This window comes from Uloborus diversus, chromosome 8 (assembly GCF_026930045.1).
Source record: "Uloborus diversus isolate 005 chromosome 8, Udiv.v.3.1, whole genome shotgun sequence".
NCBI classification, from domain to species: Eukaryota; Metazoa; Arthropoda; class Arachnida; order Araneae; family Uloboridae; genus Uloborus; species Uloborus diversus.
Window position 1 is genome coordinate 27,921,822 of NC_072738.1, and position 27,750 is coordinate 27,949,571.

At 35.8% G+C, this 27,750-nt stretch overlaps 1 protein-coding gene across 1 annotated transcript in view; it reads right to left on the bottom strand.

Annotated features, from left to right (window-relative positions):
- The window catches only part of LOC129227988 (acetylcholine receptor subunit alpha-like 1), a 294,305-nt gene that overhangs the window by 98,093 nt on the left and 168,462 nt on the right, over positions 1-27,750 (bottom strand). The window contains exon 2 of the mRNA XM_054862614.1: positions 6,421-6,465. Within this exon, the coding sequence (XP_054718589.1) occupies positions 6,421-6,465 (45 nt within the window). The remainder of the gene's footprint in view (positions 1-6,420; positions 6,466-27,750) is intronic.

Sequence of the window (27,750 nt, forward strand, 5' to 3'; positions counted from 1 at the left end):
ATAATGGGAAGCTGATGTGCCCAATTTCTGCCAGTAACACAATTTGCAAAAACCAGGATCGTTTTCCGCTGAAAGTCAGTAACCTTCCTGATATTATTCTGGAATCCTGTAAAATTCAGAAATCTTGCAGTTAAAAGCCAGTCGTGTATTTGGAAAATTAGCGTAAACTCGGAAAGGTGTAATATAATAGCTTGGCATCTTCCTGATTTATCAAGGAAGTTCTAAGAGCATTATTGCAAACACAGCCAAAGCTAAGCCAGAACTGCTGGTAAGTAACGAGAATTTCATTCACCTGCAATTCTTGCAAATCAATGTAGTCCATACTTATTCGCTCTCTTTGGGAGCTTTATTAGCATGGACGGGCCGTAATTAAACGGAAGCCGATACACCATATAAATTTGCTCAGTTCATTTTTAAACTGGGATTTAGAAATATGTTTCACAACAGTGAAAGGTCTGCATTCGTGCAACTTGTAACAATTCAGGAAACTTTTCGACAATTATACTTGATCTTTCCAGAAAGCGGATGAAAACCATTGAAATCCCGAAACGTAACACGGAAATACCCAGTAACGTTTCGGAATTTTTTTTACAGTGTATGTCATACTAGTGCCGTTACCCTACATCAAAGACGGTCAAATGAGGATGAAAAGCAAATCTACATTGCTCAAAAAACCCGCACTAAAAGTTGAATAGGAGAACGTTCAAGCAAGAATTATTTATATCTAGCCCAAAAAAGAAGAAAGTACGAAGTGAGTCGGTTATAAACACTTAATTAAATAAAATATCAACCAAAGAAATATATCCTGAGGCAGTGACAACTAACTTGCTTTTATCTCTATATAGCATCGTTTAAATATAGCGTCAGACTCTAAATTCCGAAAAAAAATATTTCTCTAGAATTAAAATTTCACTTGTTCGGTTTATTTCTTGCAAATCTTATTAACAGAGTTACCATGGGAGAATCAGATATTTACGATTGCCTTCTGCGAGAGATCAACTTGTAACCATAGCAACAGGGATTCTCTCCACTGTTGCCAGAGAATAAACGACTGTAGAGAAATTTTCCCGCCGTTGTCTGCAAAGGATAAATTTTATTTAATTGTAGAGCTTTGCTGTTTATATGGTAAGGAGTTGTAACAAAAATATGTTCGTGTTTGAAGTTTTTAAAAATGAGTCCTTCGGATTAAATTGAACATTTCTAAAGAATGAGTTCGAAACCTGATATAGAAACAGTTTTGGAATTTCATTAAAATGCAATGCGTAAAATAAGAATTATAATTCATATGTAGTAGCAAAGTAGAATATAAATACTTTCTGTAAAAATACTGCAAAGGAACGGAGAATCTCTGTAAAATACGTACGTTCTCTATAAAACACTAAGAGAATGAAGTATCTTATAGTAGTTTTATAGACAACTTTTTCATTTCCCTTCTTTTGAAAAATACAGGGGGAAAAAATCAAGAATCTCTGTTGAGTTACGCAAAAACTCGTTTAATACCCAGTGATTCAAGTTCCTCAGTTAACAGCTTTATAGAGAAAACGGTTTTTCCTTTTGGCGCGGTAAATGGTTGCTGTAAAAATACATACGAGTAATCGTTCAAAAGCTCCAGATAAAACTTGTTGAACAAGTTTTACAGAAAAGTCCGTCTATTTTTAGGAATACTCATACTAAATACTTTAGCACTAAACTGTAAAAAGAAGAAAGCCCTGTAACCCCCCACTTCCCCCAATTAACTCTTATTTGAATTCTGAAACTTTGAATTCAAGTTATGTTTTTCGCAATCACGAGTTGCGACAAGACCCTACTCATTGGAGTTATTGTTTCTAGAAACGGCCCCCCTCCAAGCATATCTCTCCTCCTGGTTGGTTATGTGTGTAAAGTTGAGTGTGTGTGTGTAGGCTTTAGTGTGTGTACGTAGGTGCATATGTGTGTAAAGGCGCGCGCGTGTGTGAGTGTGAACATGTATGAGCATGCGTGTGTAGGACATGGACGATACCATCCATCAGAAGTGGATTCTGGGGATAGTGCTCAGGACCAGAGGAGCCGCGCCGGTGAGCGGTAGTGCTCCAAAGGCCCCTGGTCCAAGCTGAAAAAGGAACCACATCATCGAGGACGGTCAAGTGAGAACAATAAGCAATCGTGATTGCTCAAAAAAAAAAAAAAAAAAAAAAGATGCATGATGTCACTGATTATTTCCGTTGAACGTTTCAGGAATTCACAGGTTTGTATCAACTTCCCGTGAAAATAAAGTATCTTTGTCAAAATGTTTCCTGAATTGCTACAAACTGCACGAATGCAGAATTCTCGCTGTTGTGAAACATAATATTAACGACCAGTTTAAAGATTGACTGTGCGTATTTAGGTACTGTATCGGCTGCGGTGGTGCCAACTTGGCAACTTGTTCTTATTATTCGTCACGTCAGGCAAAAGAGCTTCGTTCTGACCTATGATATCTTACCGCTGTGTCTGCGTATTTGGTTCTTCCAGGTTGGCTAAGCTCCCAATGAAAGAAAGACTTGTAGGCTAGTGAGAAGCTTACTACTTTCAAGAAATTATATCTCAGCTTTGGCCGTCGTGGTTGCAATATTGCTTTTGGAGCTTTCTTGATAAATCAGGAGGCTGTCAAGCTGTTATTTTAAAAATACCTAAGTTTTCTCTGAGGGTTCCAGAGACTTGATCGCCTTTAACTGGGAAGATTTCTGAATACATTCAGGTAGGGTGCTGAGTTTTTGCGAAATACAGTTCTGTTTTTTGCAAGATATGTTATTGCCACAAATCGGGCTCTTTTGCTCCCCATTATTTCCCAGGAACGTTTCTAAATTGCAGTGTGAAAATTAGGTAGATAAAAAGGCTAAGATTTAGCCTCTGAATGTCTTCAAAAGAGCTGGGTGGCATTTACCATGGTAAAATTTAAAATTTGATAAGTAAGTAGGTAGATCTTCAAAAATTGTTTTCCAAGTATTAATTCCAAGGTTCACAACTTTTTCTCGCTACTTTAAAATGTAGATCTAAAAGAAAATTAGGTAGATAAAAAGGCTAAGATTTAGCCTCTGAATGTCTTCAAAAGAGCTGGGTGGCATTTACCATGGTAAAATTTAAAATTTGATAAGTAAGTAGGTAGATCTTCAAAAATTGTTTTCCAAGTATTAATTCCAAGGTTCACAACTTTTTCTCGCTACTTTAAAATGTAGATCTAAATGAAAAAAGCCTTTTAATTTGCTTCATTGTTTAGAGTTCATGATAAATAAACAGTAAAATGTATAGTTTCGTTATGATGTTTAAACTGCGCATACACTGTAAAAAAATTCCGAAACATTACTGGATATTTCCGTGTATTGTTTCGGGATTTCAATGGGTTTTATCCACTTCCTGAAAAGTCAAGTATCATTGTCAAAAAGTTTCCTGAATTGCTACAAGTTGCAAGGATGCAGATTTTTTGTTGTCGTGAAAAATATTTTTAGCTTCCAGTTCAAAGATTAACTGAGCGTATTTATAAAGTGTATCGGCTTCAGTTCGAGCACGGCCCGTCCATGCAGATTAAGCTCCCGAAAGGAGCGAATGGGTATGAGCTACGTTGCTTTGCTAGAACTACAGGCGAGTTAAATTCTGGATAGTTGCTTCGAATAATTCTGGCTTTGTTCAGGCCATGTTTTTAATACTGCGTATGAAACTTTCTTAATAAATCAGGAAGGTGCTAAGCTATGATATTATTCTTGCTTAAGTTTAAACAAGAAATCCAGAGACGCGACTGGCTTCAACCGGGAAAATTTCTGAACTTTTCAGGAAGCTTCCGAGATAATTTCAGGAAAGCTACTGAATTTTAGCGGAAAGCGTTCCTGGTTTTTGTAAGATATGTTACTGGAAGAAATTGAGCACATCAGCTGCCCATTATTTTCCAGGAACGTTTCTGAATTGTTTTTACAGTGTAGTGTGGTTCTAAAATATCGAGTTATGAACTATACAAAGATTTTTTTCGGAAAATAGAGAAGGGAACACTGAGTGGAGTTGGATCACTTTTGCAGTTGTTTTTTAAAATGATTACAACTGAAATTCGCGCCAATAAATGGTCCCTTCTTTGCTGAACACCTCAAGAAGAGATAAACATTGTCAAGGTCGTAGCTCAACATACCGGAGCAGCACTATATTTTTGCGAGTCACGTTTCCTTAGTAACTCTAATATAAGATCAGCATTAATTCAAAAGAGTAATATTATGATTCTTGAATCACAGAAGAACAAAAGAACATATTACGAGTAAAGTAGGGAGGGGTATTTTATAGTTTTTTAAAAATTGATACAGCTTCACATACTAAGAGAAAAGTGTACAAAGTGCCTCCGGACACGTTGTGGAGTGTTGCCTCTGGACACACACGGGAAAATTTTACAAAATAAAAAGAAATCCCTAGGTGTTAACCCAGGGCTCTTCGATTCCCGCCGGTGCCCTGCACTGTAAAAAAAATCCGAAACGTTATTGAGTTCCGGGATTTCAGTGGTTCTTATCCACTTCCTGGAAGAACTAAGTGTCATTGTAAAAATTATTCCCGAATTGCTACAGGTCGCACGAATTCAGAATTCTCACTGCTGTAAAAAATATTTATAGCTCCCAGTTTAAAAATTAAATAAGCGTATTTATAAAGTGTATCGCCTTCAGGTCGACAGCTGTCGGTTTAGAATAAGTAAACGTCCAAAGGGCGCAAATTAGTCTACTACGTGGCTTTGCAAGAAATGCAGGTGAGTGAAATTCTGACTAAAGTTTGGCCATGTTCACAATACTGCTTTTGGGGCTCTTCTGAAAACGCAGGAAAATGAAAAACTAATATAAGTTTACTCTTAAGTTCCAGAGACACGACTGGCTTTAAACAGGAAGATTTCAGAAGGTTCCCAGGTCCCCGATTCCCACCGACAGGAATCGAACTGACGACCTCCGGCATAAAAGACGAAGCTTTTACCCCAGAACCACGGAGGCCCCGTTAGAAACGGTACATGGTTCATTTTTGACCCATTTTCTTTTTGTTACCGTAATTCATGAGAAAAACGTTTTCACCAGATTAAAATTGGTTGCAAACAAACTAAGGAATATTATTGCTAATTTTGTATAATTAATCCATTTTAAACTGCATTTACCTTGCGGTACTTACAAACTGACCTATTTTATTCCATGACCCATTTTACCCCACCACACGCTCATCAATTTCTTCCTAACAGAAATTGAATACTTTTGCTACATAGTCCGAACATCAATCCTGAATCAACGAACAAATCTTTTAATATCTTTTTAATACTAAACGGGGAAGCAAACAATTTTTGAGCAGCATAAGTTTAACTTAATTGCTTTTAACTCTACAGGGACTCCTCCATTCTTCATTCATTTATTCCATTCTTGCCGAGAGAGATCCATTTAAGACTCCAAAGAAAAACTTTCTTCCGAAAGAGGTTAATAAAAGAGTAATTATTTTCGATTAATTAGTACTAGAACAAAGTATGGGAGGTTTTCCACTTTTCTTAATGATTCCAGATACACAGAGTACGCTTGTTCTTCTGCAGAAACATTCTTAAGACAATGTTTTCAGATGTACAGGCATATGTAGTAATTACGAAACTTTTATATCTTTTTCATCAAAGTTGGTTTAAACGTTTAAAATTTCATGATAACTTTTTGATTTTGTAATCTTACTTCTAAATCACATATAGTATAGTTAATGTTGAACAAGTTTTTTTTGAGCAATCACGATTGCTTATTGTCCTCACTTGACCGTCCTTGGCGTTTGGTTCCTTTTTTTTAGCTTGGACCACAGGCCTCTGCAGCACCACCGCCCACCGGCCTCTGCAGGTGCGACTCCTCCGGTCCAGAGCTATCCGCTTCTCCTGGTTGCAGGCATCCATATCCTACACACACACACACATACGACTTCACGCACACACATATCCTGGGTGTTACGTGCTATGCACACGTAACCACCCAGGAGGCAGGCTTGGGGGGACAGGAGCCGTTTCTAGAAACAATCACTCCAATGAGTAGGGTCCTGTCGCAATTCGTGATTGCGAAAAATATAATTTGAAATCAAAATTTCAAAATTCGAATTAATTTTCTTTCTTTTTTTGTTTTGGTTTGTATCATCGACAACTTGTAGTTCATTCGGCCTCCTATTTCGAATTACATATCCGTTTATTAAATATGTATATATGTATGAGTCTTACACACAAATATCAATGAAAGGGCGCAGTTAGGTTGGATTTTTCATAAAAATTCCAAAACACTTTTACTCTAAGCCATATTGCCAATAATAGCACGGTAATATATACGCAGGTAAGGACAGTTATGCCAAAACCTTTGGCTCGGTTTGGTTTAATAAAATAAGTTCAAGATACATTAATGTACTTTAAGTTTTGAGCACAACATAAACAGAAAATCATCTTACCTGATTAACCCAGACATTTGTCGTCATGATTTGATTTTTCAAATTCTGTTAGGAGAGAAAAAAAGATCATCAGTCTAATGTTCTAATGCACATCAGTTCTAATTTAATAGTAATAATTATGTTTTCAAGAGATTTTCAAGCTCACTTCAAGTTATTACAACTAATTAATTTATTGGCAATCAAACGACAATACTTCTCACACATTAGGAAAATGTATTTAGAAGAAACATCACACAAGTTTCCTTTATTTTTTTTGATGAAATTTAGGGGCAAGAAGAAGAGAAAAGAAACGATAAGTAAGTAAGGGTTACAGGAAACATCATTCGTCTATATAATAATAATAATAATAATAATAATAATAATAATTATTATTATTATTATTATATTTATTATTATTATTATTACTATTATTGTCTTTCTTTGGTTTAGAAAAAAACTGAGATGCTGTTAAAAATTAATGTGAACAAAATTCTTTTATGCGTGGATGTGCGATTGCAAGAATTTGAATGCCTGACAGTTTTGCCGGGGATTGACCTTAATGAACTTAGTACAGATCAATGGTATGTTTACGAAATGTGAATTGGAATGTCAAACGAAAGTATATCTTTCAGTTTGATTAAGAAAGAATTCAGTCATTGCAAAAGGTGAACGACAACAAATAGAAGTTTTCGGTTAAATATGTTTTAAGAAAATTCCCGTCAAAGAACGTGAAAGTTTCTCAGAATATGTTTTTAGAGTATTCTCTATTATACTAAATATAAATCATCACCTTAGATTGGAAGCAAATATTTTTACAATACACTGAAACAACGTAGTCATTGTATATACTTTGTTTAACTACCAATTTTATTCATCGCTCTTGTCTTTTTAAATATGCTAATATCTTGCCGTAGCAGGTGTCAGAACTTACAGTTGAATCCTCTCAAGATTGTCTCTCTGGAATTTTACTAGAGGGATAAGAGCAGAAAAGCTATATATAGTACGTTGCAAATAGACCGATAAAAGGCCTAACCTCAACATCCAATGTAAAAGTTTCCCGTCAACTCCAAATTGTTGTATACTGTCCACATATTGTTTGGTAAAAAGTTACACCGTTTTCTGCGTCGGGTTTGGGGGGTGGGGGAAGAAGTTGGTAAATTAGTAGTTTTTATCAGTTTTTCCAAAATATTTAGAAAACTATGGTGTTTAGCTCGAAAAGTGCAATATACAAAATAATCTGCATTAAATTTCGAACAAAATGGTCCTAAACATTATTTTGTTAAGTGAACGGTTGCAGAGTTACGACAGGTGAAAAATATAAATTTTTCGTATTTTTTCAGATTTTTCGAAAAAAAAAAATTATTATCACTCAGGAAACTAATTTTTTGTATGAGGAGTGTTTTGTAAAAGCAAATTGTGATTTATGGGGCCGGTGGTATGTTTGTGTCCTTGAAAGAACGACAACCTCATCACCTACTCAGGGGGCTCTACTTTTAAGGGAAAAGAAGCATTTATGGACCGTGGTTATAAAAATTTGCGGCACGGAGAAACCCAAACTTTCTCTAGACAATGCCGCTATAAGAATGAATGTAATTTAAGCATAGATGATTTAAAAATTTATAACAATTATGATTTATGTCATTTTTAATAATAACATTTTTATAAGTGCAGCTTTTGAAGTTTTTTCTTTAGAAAATAGGCATACTTGCCTGTATATTGCAACCATATTTTATCAAACTTTTTGACGTTCGTAAACTGAGTTCAATACTAATATTTATTAAAAATGTAGAACGTTGAATGCGACATATTGTGATGTAAAGTATTCACCAGTATTCAGTCCTCTTCAAACATACCACCGTCCTCTTCTAGATCTTCGCCTATGATATTAGTGCCCCTGTTATTACTTCTTAGACCTGAGCAATTACTGCACATACTTGAGCAGTTTAGACCACTACTTCTGCACTCGCAGTTATGAACGCATTCGGCTTTTTAAACGCGCACTATGAGGGACAGTAATTCCTAGGGAGTTGCAGAAGACATTTTTGTAATTGGTCTCAGGTACTCAACAATCTTCTTCCACCCCCACTGGAGGTAAATCCTTTTTCTCATCCAGCCGCTGCTGAACCTGGTGGTAGGTTCTATATGAATGCTGCTTGGAAGCTGCTGAAGTGGGGGGGGGGGGTAGAGCAGTCAACTTGAACAATGAATGTATGGGCTGCTTTGCAATAGCCTGCAAGTAACACTGGTAGCGAAAGCTATCTAGATCTTCGGTATTCTTTGCTCCAAACATCGCAAGAAAGAAATACTTTCCTGCGTCAGCCACTGCACTGGGGTCAACTTTGGAATCGTTAAAGACTTAGAAGCTTCGTACGAAGAGCGTTGTTGGCTTACACTTTCATATACGGTGAAATGTTTCCCTTCTTGTAGAAAGATGGTACAGTGTCACATCCTGTGAAGGGGTATGTTGCAAAGAGTACACTTCATATCTCCAATGCTTCGCTGAATGTCCGAAACAGTGCACACCGTTCCTACTGATTGCTTTTCTTTGGTACCAACATTTTCAATTTGTTTTCTGATGGTGTGTGAGCATTCAACAAGACTAGTAAGTCCATGTCATCACCAATCACACAAGCTTCAACTCCATTCTTAGCTTTATCAATCGCTGTTAAAACTATTAATAAGTCATCGTCACCCGATGCTTGATGAACTGTGCAACCACCTGGTTTGCAAGTACATTGTCAAGAGAGAAATAAGGTCCATTTTGTTCTTAGTGTTAGCTAGAAATTCACTTTGGTTGATAGTTACATCGATTGAGTCTTCAACTTTGACTTCAATGTTAGTGGTAGAACGTGATCTACGTAATTGTTCTTCATCTTTTGTGGTTCCTTGCTCGTATTCATCAAAAACAAGTTGCTGGCCTATATGGAGCAATTACGTAATTTATGTATTGCTCGCAAATCTGTCTGAAGGTAGCTGGGAAACGTCAGAAAACACGATGAAGAAGGTGATTTTCATCAGTGATGTAGGACACTTTTTCTAAATAAAGGGTGACCGATGATTCATTTGAATTAGGAACCAAAACAGACATCATTGAAGATTTGCTCCCCTTCCTTATCAAGCCAGATTCGTCGAACAAGGGCTGAGGATATGCACATAATTCAAATTAAAATAGTCAAGCCCGCTTATTAGAATATCGGTTAAAAGAATATCCCGCTTAATATAATACATTTTCAATGTACCAAACCAATGTAATGTGTTATTTTTATCCCGGTTTTTGGAATATCTCGCTTATTAGATATTTTTTCATGGCAAAATGGCTATTCACTTAAGCGGGTTCGACAGTATTTCTTAAAGTCTCTCATATTTTCTTACAGTGCACACCATCCGATGTGAGAGAGGATTAGGCAGGGGTGCACGTGGACTCAAGTGAAATTTTCTGAAGGCAGTGTGAAATTTTCTGAAACTATGAGGAAGCTCGACCCTTCACCCTCCCCAGTAAAAACTCTTGAAATCATTTAAATCATTGATGAAAATTATTGAAAGTTTTTTTTTTTAATAATTTTTTAAAATAATTTTTCTGTTTGAGAATGTGTTGTCAACCCAAAATTTTCTGAAATTTCGGATCACAAACAAACCTGGTATTAGAGTTCACACATACAGTGGTGTTGTTAATTGTCATAGACTTGGTAATAGAGGCTAGAGACTGGACAGCTAACTTTCTTTTCAAGTGTATCTCTGAATGTTTTGTTCTCAATCTTTTTTGAAGCTAGTAGTCTAACTTCAAGTGCTTTATCACAGTTCATGCGAATTGCAGAAAATTGGTTCTCGTTCTCAGTATTTCTACGTTTCTAACCCCATGTGGTGCCTCTTAGTTTCTTTTAGACTAGAATACGATTGTACAATATTACTTTTTAATAAAATTGTTTAGTTATTTCTGTTTACGTAGTACTTAGAATTGCATTTTCCAGAAAATCTTTAAAATGCGAAAATTTTCTACATTTACACCCGCCATAACTCTGGAATCGTTCACTTAACAAAATAATGTTTAGGACCATTTTGTTCGTAATTTAGTGTAGATTATGTTGTAGATTGCACTTTTCGCGCTAAACGCCATAGTTTTTTAAATATTTCCAAAAAACTGGTAAAAACTACTAATTTACCAACTTCTTCCCCCCTCCCCCCAAAACCCGACGCTGAAAACGGTGTAACTTTTTACCAAACAATATGGGGACAGTATACAACAATTTGGAGTTGACGGGAAACTTTCACTTTGGATGTTGAGGTTCATGTCTAATTGCACTGTACTAATAAGGCCTCTCCCAGTAATAGGCATGCTGTGGGAAATGCGAATTGAGCAGGAAGAGGGCGCACTCCTGCTTTATTTTAAACATCATGTTTAGTTACTAGAAAGGTATGACGGGTGAAAATTGCTTCTACCCTAAACTCCAGTAGATAGCATTCAAGTGTGACCACTTTTTCGCTTCTTCATTCTCCGAAAATGAGTCTTACCAGTAAATTAATTAGCCTTGACAAAATAAAGCATTTCCCTGCATGTCAAGCATTATCAAAGAATATTATCAAATTATCATGACGTGGAGCGAGTTTAATGTTGACTAGCGGTACCCGCACGGTTTTGCTCGTAATCGAAAATTGAAAGGCATTAGTTCGCCTGTACATTTACAAATAATGGATGATGAAATTCTCATTAATTTGCTATGTTTATTATCAAAGAATAGTATCAAATTATCATGACGTGGAGCGAGTTTATTGTTGACTAGCGGTACCCGCACGGTTTTGCTCGTAATCGAAAATTGAAAGGCATTAGTTCGCCTGTACATTTACAAATAATGGATGATGAAATTCTCATTAATTTGCTATGTTCATTTGCTTGGCAATGGTCGCATATTACAATTTGCTCGTCAACGTTATGTTAGTTTGTTCATGCACTTCATGATAATTTGCTCAGTAAAATGTTCTTAAAATTGGAATAGAAAAAGAACAAGATCGAATTTTTGAAAAATTGCTTCAAAGTGCTCATCCCTTTATCACGAAATAATTCTGTGCCACATTTCATGAAAATCGGCCGAACAGTTTCCGCGCTATGCGCTTAACAGACATCCCGATATCCAGAGATCTAGACATACACACTTTCAGCTTTATTATTAATAAAGATGACATCAGGAGTGTTACTCGATCATGCGCTATTATAATGAGGATGGTTAAATGTTTGTCATTCAGTTACCTATAGGTCTTAACAGTCATAAACATCGGTAGAACTCTGTCCATGAAAATACGGAGTGAACGGGAAGAGGGCATACTCTTGCTTTATTTTAAAGATTTTGTTAGTTATAGTTAAACGTTTATCATGCAGTTACCTAGAGGTCTTAACAGTCATAAACTTTGGTAGAGCACTGTCCATGTCCTAACATAGTTGAGTTCTGCTTCATATTCTTGCAAATGTTTTGCGGCAAAATATCACTGAATCCCCGAAAATCGATTGCAATGATGGTGTTGCACCAAAGTTTATCACTATAAAGGCTTCTGGGTAACTGTAAATTAACTGTAATAACAAACATTCATCTTCAAAAATGATGCGAAAAGTAGAGCGAAGGTTCACTCACTTCGTGACTTTTCTTCCTAGTTGTAGGGAAAAGTTGGGAAGAATTGGACAGCTGTTTTTGTGTCGAAATAAAATGTTTTCTAGTTTTTCCAGTAAATGTAGCATATTTAATATCTTGCTCTCTTCTAATCTCTTTCATTTATTGCACAATACGATGGTTCAAAAATACATGAAAAAAAAAAAAAAAAAAGGTTTCTCCTAGGTAACAGAACACCCCTCAATATTTTTAGGCTTGTGGATAGTAAATACAGGAAGAATTTTAGCCTGCTATTTCAACTAAAAGAGGGTGTTCAACCCCCTCCGTCAAACTTCATCTTAAACTGAAAAAACAATGATACATATTATAATATACAAGAGTAATATGCATATTCATTGCAATAAAATAATTATTTACAAAAAAAAAAAAAAAAAAAACAGCTGGGGATGTTAAATATTTCTAAATTTGTGGCATTTTCTATACTACGGCTAATGTTAAACTAAGGAGCTACTGAGCACCCTCTTAAAATTTGAGTAAGAAGCTAAAATATTTACAGCATAATACTGATAGTAAGTCAAAAAAAAGGGGGGGGGGGTCCTGGAATCTAGTTGAAAAAAAAGTGTTTTTGAACCACCCTATTGCACAAAGTAAGAATAATTTTTCGCATTCATTTCGGCGTGAAGCAATTGTCCCATTCCTCCCAAATCTCCCCTACATCCGATCATATGCATATTTAATACGCAAACTTAAATAAAGAAAATAAACTGCAACTTCTCAAAGCTTTAGTTATAATTAATATGCGTGAGATCAAGTTCTCGAAGTTCTTTTAGGGTAGTTTGGCATTGCTCGTTCTTACACGGAAAAGAACAAAAATAAAATCTATTTGTTGAACCTCTGAGCACTGGAGCGATGTTTTTGCAAAAGTTCTTTCCTCCCTGAAGGGTTTCCTTTACATTCTGGAGGAAATAAAAAGAGCTATCCTTGATGCTTTTCCCGACTTTGTTTATTCTGGAAACGAAGTCGGTTAAAAGCAATTTCTGGTTTTTGCGTGTGGAATCCTTAATGCAAAGTTCGCCACTTTTTCTTACTTAGTAACGGAAATGGCAAAGTTGGGTGTTCGAAAAGAAAAAGAAATCCGCACGTTATGCCGATGGTATACAGGTTAGTTCGCTGAAATTAAAAAAAAAAGTATATATGACTGAATTTAAAGACTTATAGTCATTTAGGGTACACTAAAAAGTATGGAAAAATCACAGTGTATTTTCGAGCAACGTTCTTAAATATCTCGAGTTTCCTATAAAAAGCAAGTGTATTTGCGATAACATTTCTTGAATTGCTACAAATGTAATTCATGCAGGCTTCTTATTATTGTCCAATTTTTCTTAGCTACAGAAGTGACAATATATTCAGCTACTTTATCAGGTGTTTCGCCTTCAGCCCCTCTATTGCCCTTCCACACTGTAAAATCAATTCTGAAACGTTGCTTGAAAATAATAAGCAGCTAATGTGTCCAATTTCTGCAATTAACAAAGCTTGTAGAAAGAGGAACGTTTTCCGCTAAACTTTAGTAATCATCTTAAAATTATCCTAAAACGTTCCTGATGACTTCAGAAATGTGTCTGGACAGAGCCAGTCATGTCTCGGGATCATACTGTTCAGCTACGACAAGTTGAGCTATGACCTTGAAGAAGCCCATTTCTTTCAAGGGAGAGCAATCAATAATAATATAGAATAAGCATATATAAGAATAAGCATTTTTAGGCGTGGTTGGGCTACCACTGCAACCCTTTTATTGGCGAGAAAATGCTGTACAGAATATAAAATGCCTTTCTTCAGTGAAATTTGGCCGCAACAGATTGTCAAGTCTGTCAACCCTCTTTCATGTTAGCGGCTGGGAAGCAGCCTTTATCAAATGCCTGTTTCAAAGCCTCAATCGTATGGATCTCAGTTGAACTCTAGTTCCAATTAGTTGTTAAGTAATAGTTAGAGCATATTGTTAAAAAAACCAGTATTTTGTAAATAGTTACAAAGACACATAAGTAACAATTGCTTCTATTACAAAGACACAATGTGTATACACGAAGGGAATACGAGAGAAGATGGGAGGACCACCCAAAATCCGTAAATTTTTGCTGCAGTGAAAACCCTAGTATGGTAATATACATACATGTAAAGAGCTTTTGTGACCCTCCCTACCCTCGAGCGGAGAACTCAGCCTTATTATGAATAAACCTCCGCTGGCAGAAGATTCTCGCTGGTTAACGAGAAAGAATCCAGGTTGTTACGTAACACCTACCAGAGTTTGCTCTGTGTTCCGGAGACAAGATTGACTTTAAACGAGATGCGTGAAATACACCGCCAGCTCAGTCATTTCCAGCCGAGGACTGCAGTTTCGTGCTTATTAGCACGTATCAGCCCAGCATAGGAAAGTGAGTGAGCTGGAAATGGCAAAACCTCTTAAGTATCAAACAAGCTGGTAGCTAATATAGAATTAGCAGACCAGACGAGTGACTGAAGCAATGGTTCGGTTCAACTCGAAGATTGAACGCGAGGGAAGGTATATTCAGAAAATTACCGCCCATTAGCCGGGGCTAAAGCAGAAATACACCGCCAGCTCAGTCATTTCCAGCCGAGGACTGTCGTTTCGTGCTTTTTAGCACTTATCAGCCTGCCATAGGAAATTAACTGAGTTGGAGATGGCAAAACTTCTTAAGGAAGCCAAGAGAGCAAAACAAACTGGTAGCTTTAAACGGGATGATTTGTTAATTCTTCAGGAAGCTTCGAGGATAATTTCATAAAGGTAACTGAATTTTAGAGGAACACATTCTTGTTTTTTGCAAGATATGACACTGGCAGAAATTGGGGACATCAGCTGCCCATATGTTTCCAGGAATGGTTTTGAATTGTTTTTACAGTGTACATCGAAAAAGGAACTTATTCAATTTTTTTACTACCCTAGTAGTTGCTACTATCATGTTCGTCTTCAAAAAAAATGACCCATTGTACTGTTTAATTTTCCAATTGTGTTTATAATTACAGGATAGATTGCCACAAACAGATGTTTTCTTTCTTTATTTATTCCTTTGTAACTGTGTTTTAAAAGTTAATCACCAAGCGAAAAAATGCTTAAAATATTCAATCGGAATTGTTTGGTATTGAAAGAGGGAAAACATCCCCATTTTTCATTTCTTTCCCTACTGGCATCGTCTTTTACGTAGCCTACATAGAATTCTAAGGAGTCTTAGCGCTTGTTGTTTATGCGGAGAACGTAAGGAATTTCTTGAAGATAAATTTCTTGAGCAGAAATTTTCAAGACATGTGTTGCATCACAAACCCACTTATTTGTTAAATCAATTCGATAATATGTCATCTTACGTTGATAAATGACACAGAGGTAAATTCTGACATTAAAAAGAAATAAGAAAGTAGTAAAAATAAAATACACTTAATCAATCCGTGGCTCTGAGGTAGAAGCTTCGTTTCGAATGAGAAATCTGGGTGTCATTTCATCCCTTAAAAAACTTTCTTGCGTTGTCTTATATATTACTATATTACTAGTGGTACCCTCACGGCTTTGCCCTTAATAGAAAAATTAAAAGGTCTTTTGTTTCGCCTGTATATTTACAAATAATGTATGGTGAATTTCTCGCCAATTGGCTTGTACCCCTGTTACTGTTCCACGTTATGATAATTTCGTATCTCGCCAGTTGGCTTGTGCCCATGTTACGGTTCCACGTTATGATAATTTCGTAATTTACTCGTCCATCTTATGATAATTTTGTTCTTAAAATTGGAATAGAAAAAGAACCACATCGAATTTTCGAAAAATCGCTTCGAGGTGCACATCTCCATGCTACAAACTAACTTTGTGCCAAATTTCATGAAAATCGGCCGAACGGTCTAGGCGTTATGCTCGTCACAGAGATCCACACATCCAACAGACATCCAGACATCCTCCGGACAGAGAGACTTTAAGCTTTATTATTAGTAATGATAAAGATTAAGATTGCACTCTAATCTTCATAGAGATTTTCAATCGTGACACGACAGCATCAATCTTGTAGCCTTGTATCATCATTTAGAACTAAAACAATCAGATTAGATACCATTTCAATATACAGTGTAACTTCGATTTAAGGATACCCGATTTAACGATTTCCTTTAATTTATTAATACATTTCACTGCCCCGGATGGAACTGAATTGAATGTTTCTGTTCCTTGATTTAACGATAACTTTTTCCAGTCCCATTGACAATCGTTAAATCGGAGTTATATTGTATGATGGAGCATAAACATTCAATCCAGTCAAATCCGGACCAGTGAAATGTGTCATTAATTTGAGGAAATCGTTAAATCGGGTATCGTTAAGTCGAAGTTGCACTTGTACTATTTTGCAAAGAACAATACTAACAGTATTTTGGTTAGTGAACATAATTCATTTCCCCATTTGACTAGTCACGTGACTCAAACGAGGTTCAGAACCACCTTTCGCAATGAAATCTATAATGTTTTAAACATTGTTTAATGTTTTTTTTCTTTTTTCAAATTATATTGTTATCCACCAGTTTTTTTTAACGAAGTGTAGATTAATAAGCAAATCGCGTGCCTGCTTAATGTCAGTACTGGACTATCTTTATATTTCAAAGTTCTTGGAAGTGCGGGTGTGAGTGTCTGAGCAGATACTTCGCGCCTGCACAGATGTTAAGGAACAGAAGTACGGTTGTCCGGATTATCCAGAGCAAAGTTTGGCGCGTAAGATATTTTCCGTGTTTACCTATACTCAATTCAGCGAGAGCTGATAGAGGAAGTAAACAAAGAGGGTTACTACTTTCATGACTTACTCGCCCGATTGGCAATCCTGTTCGCATTGAAAGCGCGGACATTTCGCTTATCTGATTGGCGCTGTTTTCAATCATCCCACCGCCAAGCAGACAGCGGTAACGCCAATTGTCACGTTGCTTTGTTTACGTCCACTATCAGCTCTCGCTAAATGGAGTATAGATAATTTAAATTAGGATTGCTACGTTCACTCTAGATTGCAAGTACATTCCCGTCAGGGCCGCAAGCAAACATTTGTTTCGGAGTGGGTTTTACCAAACACATTTTTTGAAACACGTGTATGGTCCATCAAATTTGGTATTATGTGTATTCTATTGAATTTTGTTACAATATCTAAATGGAGGGCGGGGATGTTCTTGCAAAACGTCATATTGTTACGTAATAAATGAATTTCTCAATAACTACCATAAACTACCATATTCATACAATAAGTTTGTACAATTTTTCGGTTATGCTAATTTCATTTCATAAATAAAATTGAAATAATAATAATAACAACAATATTATTTTTGTCGCCAAAATATAAATAAATAAATAAATAAAAATTAATTTAAACTTTGACATCTTGAGTTCAAATTATGTTTTTCGCAATCACGAATGTTTGTGTGTATGTAGGCGTGTGTGTTTGTGTGTGTGTGTGGGTAGTTGTGTGTTTGTGTGTGTGGGGGGTATGTGTATGTGTGTTCGTGTCTTTGTGTAGGCATGAGTGTTTGGGTAATTGTGTGTATGTGTAGGTGTGTGTATGAGTTTTTGGTGTGTGTATGTGTATGTGTGTGTGCGTGTCTGTGTGTAGGTGCGTGTATGTATGCGTGTAAGTGTAGGGTATTGACGTAACCTGGAGACGGTTTTCGCTAGAGGAGCAGCATCATGAGGCCGGCCGACGGTGGTGCTGCAGAGGGAGACGGGGGAAAATAAAATCATAGGAATTCAAAACCGTCAAGTGAGAACAACTAGCAATCGAGATTGCTCAATAAATAAGTAATAGAAAGCATTCCTTTGGATGAAAAATTTCGAAGGGGGTTTGAACCCTGTAAACCACTCACTTGCATACGGCCCTGATTCCCGTATAGATTGCGCAATAAATAATGGCAATGTCACAAACTCCGCTGCAGCTGAACTGAATGATAACGCGTCAGATTTACTGTACTTTACTCAAGCGATCCTTGTTAAGAAATTATGTGGGAAACTTTCGATATTTTTTCTATGTATTACAGACGATTATTCAGGGTGTCACACTAGACTGTTTCAGATTTCCTGAGAGGAGTAGGGTGCATCGCAACGACTTGAGATCATATAGCAAAGCGGGGTCGGAAACGATAAAGGCAGAATCGACATAAAGAAAAGAGACTGTGTAAAAAATATTTTTTAAAATACATGTAAAAAAACAAAAGGTACATGGGTCCAATTAAGCATTCAAAGTTTTTTCAACCGGCTACAATACATATTGCACACCTCATATCTTCGGCGCATGGAACTCCAAATAGTCTGGAATACTCCTAGCATATCTCTAATTTTATCGGGTCGGAAAAGCATAGCCGACCCCACATTACTGTATGATTTCAAGTCGTCACGTCGCACCCTACCCCTGTTAGAAGTTCTGATATAGTTAACTGAAACACCCTGTATGTAATTTTGCTTTAATACATTATTGAGCAATCACGATTGCTTATTGTTCTCACTTGACTGTTTTGATATCCTTTGATTTATTTTCCCACGGCCACCCTCCGCACCATCACCGTCGACCGGCTCCTCACGATGCTGCTCCTATAGCGAATGCCGTCTCCAGGTTGCGTCCATGTCCTACACACACGCGCATACATACACAACTACACACACACGCGCACACATACAAACACAAACACATACACACATACACCTACACACACATACACCTACACACATACACCTACACACATACACAAACGCATACAGACACCTACACATACACACACACACAAAAACATACACACACACATACACACAACTACCCACACATTCATGCCTGCACACAGACACAACCACTTATGCCTACACACATACACATACCCCTCACACACACATTCATGCACACAACTACCCACACACTTATGCCAGCGCACAGACACAAACACACATGCCTACACACATACACATATCCCCTACACACATACAGATACCCCCAGCGCACAAACACATACCCCTGCACATAAACACACATACCCCCCACACACAAACACACACGCCTACATACACACACTCGTGATTGCGAAAAGCATAATTTGAATTCAAGATGTCAAAATTCAAATTATTATTATTATTTTTTTTTTTTTTGTTATTATGAACAGTAAGTCTGCTTATTTACGGGTTTGCTTTGCTTATTGCCCATAGAACTCGGATTTTTGATCATCCGGATAGCCTTCGGTCCCAGTTAGTCTGGGAAAACGAGGTTGCACTATAATTAAATTTGCAAAAGTATTGGGTCATTCTCCTGAACCATGTACGGTTGAAATCAGAAAATGTTCTGTAACGAAATACTTTGAAATAATCTTGATCAAAGGCATTGAAAAATCTAGAACTTTAAAAATTACGTTGCTTTTAGTTAGGAAGAAAACAAAGTATGTGGAAATGAGTAATTGCCCTCGAAGTTTCCTTTTCAACAGTGCTACAATGTGCAAAATATATTGATAGAATGTTAAAAAATATTTGCCTATAAAACTATTTCTGATTCTGGAAATTTTCTTAACATATATATAATTTGATCTATAGCTGGTGAGAGGATTTTATTGAAACTTAAATGGGGACGTGGGTTATGTGTAACAACATTTTATATTTTTTGTGTACTCCATTAAAGTTAGACCGTACGTTCTAATATTTACATGTACATCACATAAGTATAATAACACGTACAGTCTAAAAAAAACTCCTTAATTACGTAGCCATTATGCATTCTAGCAAAGCACCATCGCGACTGTTTACAGATTTTTTAAAAATTATACTGTTGCAGTAAAAAGTTTTAAATACCGTGCATTTATTAAAATAACCTCTCTTTTCAAAGTTCTGTTCACAATTGACAACGCTTCAACTAAATAAGAGAGGATATTCACAAGGTTATATCGTAGCTCTTAAAAGTACAGAATAATAGACCCACTTAATGAATAGTCCTAATTAGCCCTTTGCAAAATACTATGATTTTGATTAGAATTTCTACTTCTAATAAAAAGATACAAGTTTGAGCAGTATTTTTGTTGAGTAGCGTCCCCCTACATTTTTTTTTCGAAAATCGCAAATAAATAAATATAAAATCTATTCAATAATTTTAACTGAAATCTTGGATATACATAAAATAGCTCTTTCAGTTAATTACTTTTCCCATACATAATGTTTTTTTTTTTTCAAATTACTATTAACTTTATAATGCATATCAAAAACTATATTATTGTTAATTAATATTTTAACATAATGGGGATAGGATAATGTGGCACATTGCAATATTTTTTCAAATGAACAAAGGTTTGAATAATGTATTAAATTAATATTTTCAACAAGATTAAAAACTGTTTAGATTTAAAACTATAATAGTTATGATAAGAAAAGAGAAATCTCAACAAAAGCAAATTAAAACATCGCAAAAATAAATAAATATTTTAAAGAAAGTTCTGAACTGAGAAAGTAGATGGTTTTGTAAAAGGCAGATTCTTACAATCTTTGTTAATTGCACAAAACTAATCAGAATTTTCTAACCATGCAGTCTGACTCAGCTGTGGGAAAATTTCTTTCATTGTTGAAATGCGAAATTTAGATCGTTCCGCAACAACTTCTACATAAAACAAACAATTAAAAAGAATAAAAGCCCGTGTAGGAGAAAGAACAGTACAAAGAGCATTACTTAAACATTGTCACTGATGATAAAACAACAATAATCAGATCCTCACGAGCAAGGTAACCCAGAACAGACAACGGGGGAAAAAAACATATAAAATGGCACTGTGGCTTCGGTAAAAGATGGATCATCACATCAGTGTCATTGGAGGTTCGAGGGGAAAACAATCTTGATTGTTCCGGCAATTAACGGGCATGACTTTCGGCTAGGAGATTCCCGGATGAAAGCCTGCCAATGGATGCCGTTTTCCTTTTCCTAATTTTATGGAACTTTTGCTCTCCTTTAATGCTCTCCTGAATGGGATCTAAATTATATTTTGGCGTGAAAGGGACAATTAAGATAAAAAGATTTCACCTGAAGTTTTCACCAACGGTTCGTTACTTACACAATGTCTACTATGTTCCGCGTATTTTTATTTAAGACACTAACAGTGGAATCGTTTCCTATTTTATTGAATGACTAGTGGTACCTGCACTGATTTGCCCGTAGTAGAGAATTAAAAGGTCATTTGGTTCGCCTGTATATTTACAAATAATGGATGTTGAATTTTTTGCCAATTTGGAACGTTCATTTGCTCGCCCATGTTGCGGTTTCACGTTATGATAGCTTGGTAATTTACTCGTCCCTGTTATGCTAATTTGCTCGGTAAAATGTTCTTAAAATTGAAATAGAAAAACAAAAAAATCGAATTTTCGAAAAATCGCTTCTAAATGCACAACCCCAATGCTACAAACTAAGTCAAATTTCGTAAAAATCGGCCGAACGGTTTAGGCGCTATCCGCGTCACAAAGAGACTTCCGGACAGATTTCCAAACAAACTTTGAGCTTTATTACAGTCGAACCCGATTAATAGAATAGTCATTTTGCCACGAAAAAATATTCTAATAAGCGTGGCATTCCATTAACCGGGATAAAAATAACACATTACATCAGTTTGGTACATATTGAAAATGTATTATATTAAGCGGAATATCCTTTTAACCGACATTCTAATAATCGGGCTCTATCAGTAAAGATTAATATAAAGATTTACAGAATGTCTTTTAATTGACCTACAGCTGAAATAACACAAGAACCGCTGCAGATAGCATTGTAAAACTTTTTTAGTTGAAATGAACATCGAAACAGAAATAAAATCAGAAAGTTTTCAAAATAAGTTCCTTCAGAAGCGCAAAACAGTCACAAAATCGTCAGTAACTCGTTCAACTGTTTCTCTTTTAATTCTAGCAAATGAGTAAATTATGGACTCCCTGAGGCTATTGAGGACAGTCAGATTTTTCTTGTACGCCAAGTCTGTCCTGTGACCGTAAAATAGAAGTCGCACGGATTCATATCTGGTGAAAACGGTGACCAATGCAATTCACCAGGATGGTTGTTCGGGTATTAGTAAGCAATAGCCCTGGATGGTTAACACAATGTAAATGGTGTTAAACATTTCCGCAGTAATGGTGTCACATTTTCACCACAAAAATAGCAATTTTTAACAATGAATATACGGTCTTCGATTGAATATTTTACTTTGGGAGACATTTTTGTAATGGCGTGAAGCCAACGTGAAAAAGCTTCCTTTCATACACTTCGTCACTGCATTAATCAACAGCGCCGTATAGTGAGTATCAGCGAAGTTAATTCATTTTAAAGTTATAGGTTAATTTAAAGACACCTCCTGTATTTCTTTCTTCTGATAAATGCAGTAGAGGGTGTCACACACTTGAACGATTTAACATCCATGAGGTTAATTACAATCCGATATGCACAAACATCAGGACACTATTATGGGGTCTAGAATGCGCATTAACATAAGTGACGCAAGAAACTTAATTGAATCTGAATGCATGGCGAGTCTGAACTTGACGGTAAAACTATACTGGGGGGTAAAAATATCAAAACGAGCATATTTAGCAATACAATATGCTCGTGTTTAGTAATACATGGTCGCAATCGCAATGCGGACGCGTTATATGCACACAAAGTTCGAAACTGCCGGATGCGAAAGAGGTCCGATTAATTACACAAAGGCTACTTTATGCAAAATTTTGCGCTTACTTTTTTTTTCGGTTCTTCTTCATAATGTTCTTCCTTTGAAATTCTTAAAGAGCGAAATACGTTATGAAACGATTCGAAGCACAGTGCGGAGTTCCGCACGGGTCAACTAGTATATATATATTAGGGTGTCCCAAAAAAAATGAAAGTCTTTTTTTTAAAACGCATACCCTCTTATTTTTTTCCTTTTATATCAAAACCGTTGGAAAAAAAGTTTCATGGAATTTGAAGCACGGTAACCCGTGCCGACTTGCGCCTAAAGTCCTAAACGTGTAAATAGCACGTGTATTCCTATAAGGGGCATTCCACGGTATTTTTGACATTATGTAGAGTCCGTAAGGAGACCTTTTTTTGCCATAACTTTTTAATTTACCGTTTGATTTGCAATTTTTTTTTTAATTTGAGCTGGTGTGTTGGTAGGAAAAGATCAAAATAAAATAATATGCTAATCAAACAGTAAATTAAAAAGTTATGGCAAAAAAGGTCACGTTACGGACTCTACATAAATGTCAAAAATACCGTGGAATGCCTTATAAGCAAGCGAATGCTAGCGACGCGATACTTTGCAAAGCTCGAAACAGCTGTAAATAGTGCACAGAAAACAAATGAAAACAGAAAAACATATGTTGGGGGGAGGGGGCTTATCCGTAGTAATTTGCAAACCGTCAAACATGTCAGTACGAATACATTCCGGTCAGCGAGCGCAGTATAGTCCTTCTATAGGGAACGAAACATGGCAGTGGAATTGCAAAGTTTGAAAAAAGGGATATTTTTAATAGAAGTCGTAAAACAACAAACTACGGGCTTGAAACTTCCCTCTAACGGACAAGTTCTGTCGGTTTTGTTTTATAACATTCGAGAAGTAAATTTAACCATCAGTGAAAGTGCAAATATCGCTATTTGGGAATGCATCATCTTTTGCGAAAAGGCACGCGTTCCCACCAAACCGTTGCTAAATTGTGTGAATAAAGTTAAAAACCTGTATCAAATCTAGAGAGACTTACAAAAAAATGCAGAGAAACTGCAAGAAGTATTCAGGCAGCGCCAACAAGAATTTTCAAGTAATTTAAACAATTTATTCAATATTACACATGCTGATGCACTTCGGTTAATCAAAATAGAGGAAGATGGGACTGTTGCCTGCTTTGAGTGCTCAAAAATCAAAAGAAGATCGCTTATCTATAGTTATTTTATATGGATGTGACGGAACAACTCATTGCTGAGTCTAAACTGGATAATTCCACAGGAAAAGAACAAACAAAGGCTGTTTGAAAGGCAGTTTTAGATTGGAATCTCGAAGACAAAGTTAAGTTGTGATATTACAGCTTCCAGAACAGGTCCTTTAAGTGGTTCTTGCGCTATTCTTGAGCAAAAATTTGATAGAGAAATGCTTTCCTTTGCTTGCCGCCATCACATATATGAACTGATCTATCTCACTTAAATACAGTGCTATGGAGGAGCTGCGGAGTTGTTCCGAACTGTACCCTAACTTGGAAAATTTACTTGACTTTTACCGTGCTGAACTTACTAACTTTACGCTCAGGGATGACTATCAAGAGTTGACAGAACTGCCTATCATATTTTTAGGTGGAGATACAGAAAATGAATTTAAAATAAGACCACCGGGAGTCATGCACAAAGCTCGATGGATGGCTCGAGCGATTTACTCCCTAAAACTATTATATTTAGTTCACAACTAAAATTAGATACGAAGGAAAATGAAGCATTGTTTGATGTCTGCTTTTTTGTAGTGACAATATACGTGAAACCATGGCTTCAATGCATTTTGACAGTCAAAGCACCCAAAAAAGATTTGTGCTTTTTGATAAAAGTGTACGAAAATGTGGACCCAATTATCTCAAAAGCTGCTCTACAAAAATTCATCCAGTTTTTATGGTATGGTCAATAATATTTCATTCCTTTATGTGAAAAAGACTGTCTCAAAGCTTAGTGCAGTAAACGAGGCAGCTGAAAGAGCGGTAAAAATGATGCAGAACTTTCATGGTTTGCTAACAGCTGATGAGGAACAAAAACAATCTGTTACGTTGTGTTCAAGAGCAGAGGACGTTCTATTCTGACTGCAAAAAGCAAACATTGAATTAAAAATATGTACAGTAATGTTTCTTTTAGTCTAATATTGTTGTAAATATCTGCTTTAAATAAATTGATGTCGCGTGTAGTAATGAATTATGCAGTTAGCAATTTTTCCACTGTAGTCGCCTTACAGGATTTTAGGTCCAACTTTGATCTCAAGTCGGCATGGGTTCCCGTTATTTAATTGCAATGGAACTTTTTTCTCATGTTTCTGAGGTGAAATGGAAAATATTTGGAGGGTATGCGTATTCGATTTCACAAATTTTTTTTTTCGCCATTATATCTTGGGACACCCTAATATATATATATATATATATATATATATATATATATATATATATATATATATATATATATATATATATATATATATATATATATATATATATATATATATTAGTTTCAAGTATACAAACATTGAATAGATAAATAAATAAAATAACCAAAAAAAGAAAGAAGAAAAAGGAAAAAACCTTGACATTTAGTTTAAAACAGAAATTATAAATGTATATAAGTAATTACCCAAGCATGAGGTTGGTTGGCTTCGTTCAAACTATCGGAAAGAAGTTCTAACACAGAACGTATGAAACAGAAAACGTTTTCAATATGGTTACTAAAAGTATTTTGTGAATAAAAATAAATTCTTTTAATCTTAGTGAATGTAGGGAATATTTATACATTTTATGTGAAAACCAAAACGCAGGAAAAAGTAAATTAAATCAAACATGAATAAATTGTACAGATACTAAGTACAATTTTATTTTTATTTCTATGAAAGGAAGCAAATCTTATGTGCTGGAAATTCAGTACAGCGCTCCATGTCCTTAACAATGATGATTGTACTTAAGTGATGGAGATAAATGAAGTTTAATGCTGAATTTAAGCACGCTTACACGGTAAAAACAAATCAGAAACGTCCCTGGAAAAATAATGGGCAGTTGATGTGTCCAATTTTGGCCAGTAACATATCTTGCATTAACCAGGTAGTTCAGTCAATAAGCACATTGTAGCGTGCATGGAATATGCGATAATATTTGACTTCAGAATATTGTTCAGGGTAGTTAGTGAGTAAACATACTAAAAGTCCCCGACTTTGGAGAAAGCTTATTGCTATTTGAGAAACATCATTGGATACTGAAAAATCTGCCCTCTATTTTATTTAAAGAGCCGCAGTCTGTTTATCAGGGCTTCACTACTTTTCTATATGTCTTGCTGTATGTGTGTCCCCATGTTTCGTATTAAACGTATTTGTTTATGTTCAGCTGTCTGAATCTCTGCTTTACACAACCTTTCAACAAAAATAAGCAAACATCAATCAGGCAACACACCTAAAACTTGGGCACCAGTTTTCTGCAACTAGGCTTTTATACAAATACTAATCTTCTCTACGACAATTTTGGGACCAAAATGTCGGTGGCCTCTCTTGGAATCTCAACTAGATTGACTTATTTTCAATATGTTACCACCCCATAGCCAGGGCTAAGGCAGTAATACATGAAATAGACCGGAATGACCATAAATAGACCTGATGCGTGCTAATAAGCGCGAAACTGCAGTCCTCGGCTGGAATGACTGAGTTGGCGATCTATTTCATGTAGGTTGACTTATTTGCCGTTGAGAACGAATTAGTAACTGGGTTCCGTAGCTATGCAAGAATGACTTTGATATTTACTTGTAGTCCTGTCTTAGCTTCGGCTACGCCTGTAATAATGCTGTCGAAGCTTTCTCGGTAAGTCAGAAAAGTGTCATACTTAATGCCACTATGTAAGGGGAGCTGGCTTATTCGACATTTTGGTTCCAAAATTGATGACGGAAAAAATTAATATTTGTACAAAAGCCTCGTTGCAGAAAACTGGTGCCCTAGCTTTAGATATGTTGCTTGATTGATTCTTGTGTATTTTCTTTTGTAAATGTAAAAAATTTAATTAATACAAGTTGAAAACAAATAAGGTGTGAAAAGGAGGCTCATTACAAAAAACATTTTTCGATGTCTTTTTGTTGAATTTGTGAACTAAGTCATCTTTCTGCATTTATCATAAAAGTGATATTTTACTCAAATTATCATCAAATATTTTACGACATAGCAACCAACGAATATTACAACGTATTTATAAATACTAAAAACAATGTTGGGTCGAAAGCTGTCGTGGAACCAAAATGTCAGATAGGTCGGCCTGCCCTTTTCAAGGGGCTCTAGCCAAACTATTGAGATTGAACCTAAGTTTGTTCTGAAGGTTTATGAGACACGACTGGCTTTAACCGGGAAGTAGCTGAGTTTTTCAGGAAAAATACTGAATTTAAGCGGAAAACATTCCTGTTCCCTGTAAAATATGTAACTTGCAAAATTTGGGGAACATTAGCTGCCCATTATTTTTCAGGATCGTTTCTGGATTCTTTTATCAGTGCAGGCACTATTTTTTTTAATCCGATCAGCAAAAAAATAATAAAAAGAAAAACTTGTCGCAAAAGATATGACATGAAAGAGTTGATCTAACAGACATAACTTTAAAGCATTGATTTAAGAATAAAGATTTAAAAAAAATGTCTATGATTTAGGGTTTGAAATTACTCCTTTTTTAAAGACTGTCTCTCTCATTACACAACTTTTAGTTTTTATTTTTTTTTTAAATAAAAGAGTCTGAATATATATACTTATTAATCTTCCTTATTTTTTAAACTATGGAACTTATAAAATGATGAACAATCAAGAGTAAATATAATTTATTGCGAAAAATTGATTGAGTTAAAGTGCTTTACATTAAGTGCGTAATTTTAAAGAAGGATTTATTCCATGTCGTCCTTTCTTTCTTAGCACTTAGAGTAGCAGTGTTATTTAGTGTGCTTCGCTTTTTTTATGATTGTACAGTCATAGAAAAAAAATACTTAATTTGAATTCTGAAATTTTGAATTCAAATTAT